The 10274-nt window shown below is 34.3% G+C and overlaps 1 protein-coding gene across 1 annotated transcript; it reads left to right on the forward strand.

Annotated features, from left to right (window-relative positions):
* Window positions 1–1000: 1000 nt before the first annotated feature.
* Window positions 1001–8894, forward strand: LOC133202008 (interferon alpha-inducible protein 27-like protein 2B). The gene is made up of 4 exons (XM_061337789.1): window positions 1001–1079; window positions 3383–3529; window positions 3703–3839; window positions 8101–8894. The coding sequence occupies exons 1-4, from the start codon at window positions 1001–1003 to the stop codon at window positions 8251–8253; spliced, it is 516 nt and encodes a 171-aa protein (XP_061193773.1). The 3' UTR covers window positions 8254–8894.
* Window positions 8895–10274: the final 1380 nt, after the last annotated feature.

A 10274-nucleotide genomic window follows, 5' to 3' on the forward strand; every position in this document is an offset into this window, starting at 1 on the left:
CTGATATTTTGACAAATGCTTATAAGAAGTCTCTATTCCTCATGTGCAATAAAAGTCATACTTGAAGAGGTCGAAGGTTAGTTATTATGACGTCATCTTCTTCTTCTTCTTTTTTTTTTTCCTTTTTTTGCATTGGAATTTTTTTAAATCTCGAAAATGTTTGAAACCTCTAAATCTCCTCAGTTTGACATATTCTAATCTTTGTTCCATTTCAGTTATTTTGTTGATTGTGTATGTGTGTGTGTGTGGGGGGGGGGGGGGGGGAGGGGGGGAGGGTGCGTGTGTGTGTGTGAATTATATGAATTCAATATCTTTTCTTCAGCGATCTTCAGGTGTAGCACATTTATTGCGAAGTTTCAATTCCAAAGCAATGCATGTTCTATATTTTTGAATCACAGTGTACTCAAATACACTGCTATCAAGATATTTTACTGAATAATAGTAACAAAAGGATTACCCTTAAACAGCATCATACACAATTTTGATAAATCAAATAGTAATTTCTAATCAATGCCAATTCTATAGTTGAATGTCTGATTCTTGCAAGGGTCTGAAAGGCTACATATTACTTTGTGAGCAAAAATTGCGTAGCTGAATTTCTTCAAATTACACATAAATATTGACCTTTTATCTTGGAACAAATTTGAAAGTTTCAAATAAAAAAAATGAATTTGAGGCCTACCTGTTATATAATACCTTGCATTTTTTCCAGCAGTAAATTCAATCTTGAAATCAATTCCAGTTTTCCCAGTATCATGGGAATTCATATAACTCCTGCTCTGCTTAATCCAGACTATATCAGATTTGTTACAGCGAGGAAAACTTTACTTTTTAAATAAAGGGATTGTGATAAAGATTACATTGAGCTGATGTATTACATTCCTACCAATGCTGTTATCTATTTATTCATTTTTTTGAAAAAATTGAACAAAGGGTTCATGCAAAGAGAGTGGCTGTAAGAAGAGCGATAACTCTCATTTACTTACGGGTCTTACAGAAAATGGCAGGAGATGTCTGTAAGCTGACGTTGTGGATTCTTTGTTTAGGGTTTCTTGGAGGAGTTTCCTGTTTTTGTCCAAGTAAGAAATCTGTACTGTTATAAAAACATCCCAAGTAAAGATGACGAGTAATGTAATGTGCAATTGACAGTCCACCCACGTTTTTTTTTTTTTTTACTTTCGCTTTCTAGATCTCAGAGTGCGCAAAGACGTTAGTTATTGTATTGGGAATATTCTAGGACTTACCGCAAACAAGATTCTGCGATGTGACACGTCATTCTTACTCAAAGTCTCGGTGGCCGATAGCAGCTGTTAAACAAAGCCAATATCATTTCTAAAGAAACTTTGCAAATTCTGTCCACCTGTCCACATCTAAAATAAAGGGAAATGGGCAGAATAAGAACAAAATTCTATGGCTCAAATTTTTACTCAAGATACATGGTGTTCAAACGTTAACTTTCACTTGGCTCCAGATTTTAAGATAATTAATGATTGAAATTTGGGTGTTCTTTAAACCCTTGTCATTCCCATAACATCTACCTGCCTGTTTGATGAATTATTCAAAACAATTTTAGAGTTACCGTTCGTTGAATATACCATAATTTTTATGCCCCCGTATCGAAGATTCGGGGGTATATAGTTTTTGCACTGTCCGTCCGTCTGTCTGTCTAGCTGTTTGTCTGTTTATCTGTTTGTCTGTCCGCAAAAACTTTAACATTGCTCATAACTTTTGATTGGTTGGATCAATGGCTTTCATATTTCACATGTGTATTCCTTGTGATAAGACCTTTCTTTGGGTACCATCATATTTGACCTTTGACTTGGAGTTTGACCCAGTTTTGCAAAATTTTACCCAACTTTAACCTTGGCCATAACTTTTGAACAGTTGATGCTAGGGCTTTCATACTTCACATGTGTAATCCTTGTGACAAGACCTTCGTCTGGAGACCAACAATTTTGACCCTTTGACCTTGACTTTGGAGTTTGACCTACTTTTGAAAAACTTTAATCTTTTGCCATAACTTTTGAACGATTGGTGCTAGGGCTTTCATACTTCACATATGTAATCCTTGTGACAAGGTCTTCCTTTGGATACCAACAACTTTGACCTTTGACCTTTACCTTAGATTTTTACCTACTTTTGAAAAACTTTAAGCTTGGCCCTAACTTTTGAACAGTTAGTGCTAAGGCTTTCATTTTTCACATGTGTAATTGTTATGACAAGATCTTTCTTAGATACAACAATTATATGCCATTGACCTTGGAGTTTGAACTACTCTTGGAAAACCTTTACCTTAGCCATTACTTTTGAACAGTTGATTTTAGTGCTTTCTTTCTTCACATGTGTAATCCTTGTGACAAGACCTTCCTTTAGATACCAACAATTATAGCCCATTGACCTTGGAGTTTGGCCTACTTCTGAAAAACTTTAACCTTGGCATATCTTTTGAACGGTTTGTGTTAGGGCTTTCATATTTCACATGTGTATTTCTTGTGAGAGGGTCTTTCCTTGAGCACCATTAATTTTGACCATTTTACCTTGACCTTGATGTTCGACTTACTTTTGAAAAACTTTAACATTTTCCATATCTTTTCAATGGTTGCCGCTAGGGCTTTCATATTTCACAGGTATATTCCTCGGTACAAGCCCTTACTTTGGGTACCAACATACTTGATTTGCATTTGAGAAAGTATAACCTTCGCTATAAGTTGCCATACGTGGGCATCAGTGTTTCACAAACACATCTTGTTTTTTTCAAATTTAAACATTGGTTGGTCACTTGCGTGGGGCAGTGTTTAGCGCGTTTGTTCTATAGTCGCGGAGTAAGGAGTTGATCCAAGAACAGTTTTCTTCGCGGGTTCGAATCCCACTGCGGGACGTGGAGACCAGTCCTTTGTATAAACCTAGGTCCCGTGTCACAGTAGGTTCACCAAAAAAAGATCCTTCAATGCTCAAAGGTTGGTGCCGAGTACAGGTCTAAATTTGCAGCTCTCCACCGTCAAGTGGTAATGTCTCAAGTCTGAACAGTGAAAAATTGTCGAAGGGACGTTAGACAAACAAACAATTAACATTGATTGTTAAATTTTTCCTTACATAGAAAATATTTCCTAATAACCTCATGTTTCTGAAATATTTGACGCTTGTTCGATATATCCGCATCGTAACGGAATGTATAAAATTTTAACTATCTACAAAAATGTTGCCACTCAAAAGGTGATATACATGTGTGCATGTATTAAAAATATTCAGGTGAATTTTGTTGAAATTTAACCCTTGGAGTAAAATTAAAAGAACAATAAGAAAGAATTTATTTAATAAAGCTTTCTCATGTATTATAGTTTTGTAGAACCTGTATTATATATTGTTTTTGTTGTCTAACTAGAAAATCCTAAAAATGGATCCTGGCATGAAGAGAAAGTGGAGGGTCGATGTATTTTGAGATGTGAGAAGGGATTTGAACCATCAAACTGTCACGTTATACGGTTTGTTAAAGGAAAATGGAACTCAGAAATTCCTGAATGTGTAAATGGTAATAGGATATCTGTAAAATGACGTTTTTGAAGGGAGATTTTCTATTTTTTGAAATTCTAATAGATGAGGCAAAGTTGAAATTTTGCAATAGGCATACCTATATGTACCTTAAAAGTAGTTTGTAATGTTTCTAAATCGATTCCAAAGTTACGACCTTGATTGCACTTTCAGCGTCGTGGATTTCTGGTAAAACCCTTGTAGCAGTTGGGACTGGGGTGGCAGCTGTTGTAAGCCTACCTTTAGTGTTGACAGCGGCAGGGTTTACTGCAACGGGAGTCGCTGCCGGTTCATTGGCTGCCGGGATACAAGTGAGTTCACTAGGATTGTTTTCCACAGAACAATATAAAATGTGCCATAGTTTAAACAAACGTGGGCCACATGAATGATTTTTATGTCTTTTTTATTTTTATTTTTTGGTCACATAACTCCATTTGAAAGAAATGTAAATGTATATTTAGATAGTTCTAGTATGAAGTAAAAGATATAATTTACATATATGTACTTATGCTGGAAACAAATAAAATAGAATATTCAATTCATACCTTTTTAAAAAGAGATTTCATGAATATTTAATGCAACAGGATGCATGTACGTGTATAAAAGGCAACATTCTCAATCTGAGGAGACTGGCACTATTTTTAGTACTGTTTTTTTTGTGGACATATTCAACATGAAAACGTTTATAATAATAATTATAATTTTTGTTGGAGTGCAAGTTTGCAACAGTGATGTTTAGGGCCAAAATGCGGGCAATATTTTCTTATGTTCTGTTATTTTATGTATTTTTATCAATCTTATTTTCCACAAAAGATTTTTCCCAATTCTAGGAAAATGTCGCTAATTTTTTCCCCCGTTAAAAAGGAGGGGTGGTAGTTTAAGGGACAACAATCGAAATTAAGGTATGTCACTCATGGTATGAGTTATTATCAAGGATTTTTTAAGAAGTGTATTTTAGATAACAACACTGTACTCATATAGCATGAGTCAAAATCGCAAAGAAAATGGGGAGGGGGGGGGGGGTGTCAGTGTGCATCTTATAATATGAGCAACAGTACAATTAAATTGACCTTCTTGCACTTAAAATTGAAACTTGTAGGTTTTAAATCACTATAACCTTAATCATATTTTACCAAATGTAATCGTGGCAATAAATATAATCTTATTTTATGTAATAGGGCCTATAGGGTTGACAATATAAACTATTTTATTCATAAAGAAATTAATCTATTAGAAATCTAGACAGACAAAATAATTTCTTGTATCAAGATGGGACATGAATAGCTGAAAGTCTATAGAAAATTCTAGTCCAGTTACATAATGCCTGTATATGTTGTTGACACTATTTTCATAATCATAATCTTTAACATGCTAATTTAAAGAACCTGTGTTCCCCACTTAAGGACAATAGAAAAAGGTAGAAGAACTGGGGAAAAAATTACAGATGGAGAGAAAAAAAGGTCAACCTTGACCTTTCAGCTATTGGCCTTAAAGTCAATAGGGGGTCTTTTTAAAGTTTAAGAAATTCATGACCAAACATTTCATTGTAAAAGCTTTCAGAAAAACTAAAATTATTATTTGAAAATAATATATTCAATATATATTTCAGACTTTGACCTTTGGATCTTTTGGTTTTTTAAGGCCATGTGGAGTTCTAATATTGTGATATTAAATTTCTTTGCAAAATCCCAAAGTCTTTATGATATAGTTTGGAAAAAAAAGTTACACAGACAGAATGTATGAATTTATGACCTTGACCTCTGACCTTTACACCTCAAAATTAATAAGGTTCTACTTTAGACCATAGGGAGTTGTGATATTAAATTTTATCGAAGAAAGCTCAAAGAAAAGTAAAGTTAATAAGTTATCATCTGGAAAATGTTATTTGCATTGTATGAATTTAAGACCTTTGACATTTTGACCTGAAAATCAAAGGGGATCCTCTTTAGGCCATAAGGAGTTGTGATATTTCATTTGAAAAGCTCATAGACTTTTAAGATATTGTCTGGAAAGGAAAGTTTTAGACAAAAAATGTATAAATTTATTACCTTTGACCTTTTGATCTCAAAATACATAGGATCTTCTTTACATCATAGGGTGTTGTGATATTAAATCTTGTTGAAGAATGCTCAAAGAAAACTAAAGTTATCATCTTGGAAATGTTATTTGAAATGTATGATTTTTGACCTTGACCTTTTGACCTTATAATTGAAAGGAATCTTTTTTGGCCATAAGGAGTTGTCATATAAAAGAGCTAGTTTCACTTTATACATAAAACGGCCCTGTAGATAAAACAATTTATTGACTACCATTCTATGTCCCATTTCATACATCAAGTAGAGACTTAGTGCTTACATTTTCTATATTGAAAAAAGTTTTCCCTGAAAGTCAAAGTATTGCAAAAATCTTTGTGAAATTTTCTTGATTTTAAAGAAAATAGGTTTATTTGAGTACTTTCAGCGAAGAAACAAGATTTTGTAATCTTGAGAAACAGTTCTATCATTATATAGTTGCACATTTTAGATCAGAGATTGCGCTCTATACGAAATATTGAAAAAATAGCTTAAAAGTTTGGCTGTTTTTATAGAAATATTCAGAATTTGGGGAAAATGACGCAATTTATGAGGGTTCAATTTGTCATTATGATAATATATTGATAATTCGTTGTAATTTTGAAAATCATTTTTACTCAGAGAGAAAACTGGCTTGAAAATTGATTACATGATTAAAATGAGCATTTAGATCTTTGCCAAATTAGAATTGTAAAATTCATTTCTTCCGAGCCAAGGGGTCAAAGTGAGGCTAAGCTCATCTCAATAGAATATACATACACATGTATCTTTATTGTTTGTTGTTTAACGTCCCTATCGAGAATTTTCATTCATATTGGGACGCCGCCACTTGCGTGGTAGGTGCAAATTTTAGTCCTATACTCGGCACTCAGGACCATTGAGCAGTGAGGGATCTTTCTCGTGCCAGGACCTACTGCGAAACAGGGCCTCGGTTTATACAGTCTTATCCGAAGGACCGGTCTCCACGTCCAACAGTGGGTTTCAAACCCGCGACGTAAGGATAAACTCCTTACTTCGCGACACTAGATCAAACGCTTTAACTCCTGCGCCACGCGTGGCGTCACATATATCTTTAAAAAGCTTCTTACCTGCTGAGCAACTTCGAGACAGTTTTTTTCAATGTCTTATGATTAAAGATCAGTGTCTTATAAAAGTCTTAATATGTTAATCAGTTGGAGGTAAATTCCAAATTTACAACATGATAGTTTTATGTAAAATTCATAATTCCATGTCCCGAGGCCAAGTATAAGGTAGGGACAAGTTGATTGTTGAAATCCCCAGTCTAAACACGACCCTCCGTTTGAACATATTTACATTAAGGGTATTTAATGCTGTAAGAATAAATATCACTGCTTGCAAGCCTCAAAGCCAATGTTTTAATCACTTAAATCGAAACATTTTCATATTAAGGATTAACAGGGATGTTTACGTCTCTCATTGCGTCGAGTTCAAGCTTAGCAACCTTTTAAAGAATATGGGATCGTTAAGTTTTTCAATAACGCACCCCAAAGTGTGCACATATCTTATGTAACCTTTTTTTGTACCAGGAAACAGTCTAAAAATGTGAAAGCATAATTTCCAAAGCGGCTATTCAAAAGGATTCTTCACCCCCCCCCCCCCCCTTTGTTTGAAAAAGAGATAATGGGTTGCACTGGTCGATCTGTCGGTCGGTAGACCGAGTGTTTTTGCTCATATCTTGATAACCCTTTGCTAGCTAGACAAGCTTGGATAAACTGGTCCCCTCTCTAATAAGGAGTAATTTACCTTGTTGATATTTATAATTTATTGGATTTTGTAAAAGCATTGGTTTTGGGTCAACAGTTTTAAGCACAAGTGACTCATCAACTCATTTTACCTTGAAGAATACCAAGACCCACTGGCTAACTGTTTCTGTTAATTTTGACATGAAAGTGGCACAGTTATTAATGACTCTAACTTTAGCCAATCCATGTAAAAAGTAATGGATGTAACTTTAGCCAATCAAAGCAAAAAGATATGCATGTAACTTTAGCCAATCAAAGCAAAAAGACATGGATGTAACTTTATAACCAATCAAAACAAAAAGACATGGATGTAACTTTAGCCAATCCATGTTAAGAGACATGCATTTGGTGTAACTTTAGCCAATCCATGTAAAAAGTAATGAATGTAACTTTTAAGCAAACCAAGCAAAAATACATGGATGTAACTTTAGCCAATCCACGTTAAGAGATATAGATGCAACTTTAGCCAATCCACGTAAAAAGACATGGATCCTACTTTAACTAATCGATGTAAAAAGACATGTGTCTTACTTTTGCTAATGCATGTAAAAAGACATGATCCAACCTAAGCCAATATATGTACACTCTTGTAAAAAGACATGGATATTATCTCAGCCATTCCATGTTTACAGACGTTGATAAAACTTTAGCCAATCCATGTTAAAAAAAACTCTGATCAGTAAACATATTTCAATAGTAATCTATTGCTCACTATGTTTTATTTGAATGATGTTTAGACGTCCTCCACGGCGGCAGGCGGCTTGTTTGCGGGCTTACAGAGTGCAGGTGTACTGGGGACAGGCCTGGCCACCAAGATCGGAGTAGGCGGGGTAACAGCGGCCATTACAAATTACGTCTCTTCCGCTTTTTCAGGCTGTGAACAAGAGTAGCCTTTAAATGAGTTAAAGAACAGTTACTGTCTTGCAAATTTGTTGAATTGTTGCTTTATCTATAAACATCATACTGAATGAAATTAAGCAATCTTTTTTCATATCAGATAAGATTTTTCAAGCACTTGTAATATATTTATACATAACCACAAATGCCTTAGGTGTTGTTCAAGTGATAAGAATTCCACATAGATTCCTACGATTTCACGAAACGTTCATGTCAAATCAAATCACGTTTATTTCAGTTAGTGGTTTATTTAGGTAAAATTTACTTATAATAATGCACAATTGTTTGTAGAAATCGGCTTCTAATCAACCCGGTGGTAAGACTTTAAAGCATAGGATGTACAAATTATTTTTATTGAGTCTAAATGATGAAAGCTGATCTGTAGATATTCTAGAAATACGTATTTATTCAATGTACGTAATACTAGCTCAATTAACTTAGTTTTGAAGAGAGTTTTACTGTGCAATTTTTTGTTTTAGCTTTCCAAGTATTACATTATTAAAACAAAACTTGAAAATATGTGAAATATTTGATTTTACATTTATTTAACTGTTTAGTCACCAAGTTTTGCAAGCGTTAGAAATGCATGGATTGAGTCTATTATTGTAACAATAAAGATAAGAAATAAAGCTGCCATCATGTTTTCTGTCAAAATGCATCCATAGATACTAAATCAGCCCTCATGGAGAACATAATCATCCACATAACATAATAATAGTAGAATGACCTACAGATAATACACGTACCCTCTATCATTAAAGATGGACAGAAGCGCCATATATACAATGTACCTCATAGAATCTATACATCAAGATAATGGTAACAAATCTGAACAGGCCAACACAGGAGAGAACCTCGCTTCTCGTCAGCTTCTGTTTCCTCCTATTAGAAATGTTTCTGAATCTGAAACGAATCTGAAAATGAATATGAAACGAATCGATCGACTCGGAGGGATCTCGAACCAAAAAAAGATGGTTATTAATGGTACGACATCAGGCCCGTAAAACTGGGGGAGACATGGAGGTCAGCCTAACTACTATTAAGGACAAGGTATGGTAATGGCCGAATCTGGCCCCTTATTTAATGTAAAAATCAGAACACAGTTAGAATTGTGATAGTTTGTAGTTAGGAACTCAAATTGATGCTTGTTTTAAAACCAGTACTAACTTTGATTCAAAGCTTACATGGAGGCCACAAAAGTGCAGAAGTAGGACATTTTCCCGAATTTCCTCAATTCTGGTGGCATTTCGTCAAATTTGAGATACTTTTCTCTCCAGGAAACATAGAGCACTAACTTGCCTGTCTGAGATTTAAATACATAAGATGATTCTGACACTAATGTATGAAATATATAAATTTGGTAGATAGGCAATCTTGTGCGCTATGTTTTCTGGAACAAAATGTGCTGTAAAATCGATAAAAATCTGTGTAAAAATGAGAAAATTCGGAAATGTAGACTTGTTTTTGGCTCGTTAAGATTTTTTTCTTTTATATCAAAATGCATAATACTTTGAAGATATTCCCTGATCCTTGGGGTCGACGAAGCTATCGGAGTACAAAGTTGCAATGAACAAGGGTATTTGTAAAAGATTTGTGAAATTCTGGACAACTTTGTCAAAGTGTTCTTGCACTGGGCAGGGATTTATGATATTGTAGGGAAAATTGTACACTACCGAAAGAAGTTATTCCAACTTTGCTATTCACCTTTGATAATAAATCACTGTAAACAATGCAATTGATAGGCGAATTGATGAATAGAGTTATACACAAGGATTTTTAATGCATAATTAAAACTAACCTTCATAGTTTTCAATGGTCAGGTAGACTCATAAATAAAAGATAAATAAAAATAGCTTACAAATTAATGTACATCAAAAACCAATGTGCTCAATGCTAAATGTAATGTGCTTTTGCAATATTGTTTTGTTTATTGGGAGTATATTAGCACTGGCAGTTCAGGAAAGTAAATAGATCTACATAATATATGATTTGTTACTGAGTAGTAGACTGAAGA

This window comes from Saccostrea echinata, unplaced genomic scaffold, assembly GCF_033153115.1.
Source record: "Saccostrea echinata isolate AGI-Se365-2 ecotype Australia unplaced genomic scaffold, CSIRO_AGI_Sech_v1 ptg000046l, whole genome shotgun sequence".
Classification (NCBI taxonomy): Eukaryota; Metazoa; Mollusca; class Bivalvia; order Ostreida; family Ostreidae; genus Saccostrea; species Saccostrea echinata.

What these genes read in the sequence shown, in the direction of transcription:
- LOC133202008 (XM_061337789.1), top strand. Translation starts at nt 1,001, where the DNA reads ATGGCAGGAGATGTCTGTAAGCTGACGTTGTGGATTCTTTGTTTAGGG. An exon ending in AATTCCTGAATGTGTAAATG is followed by an intron (nt 3,530 to 3,702) that starts GTAATAGGATAT and finishes TTGCACTTTCAG; the next exon opens with CGTCGTGGATTTCTGGTAAA. An exon ending in CATTGGCTGCCGGGATACAA is followed by an intron (nt 3,840 to 8,100) that starts GTGAGTTCACTA and finishes AATGATGTTTAG; the next exon opens with ACGTCCTCCACGGCGGCAGG.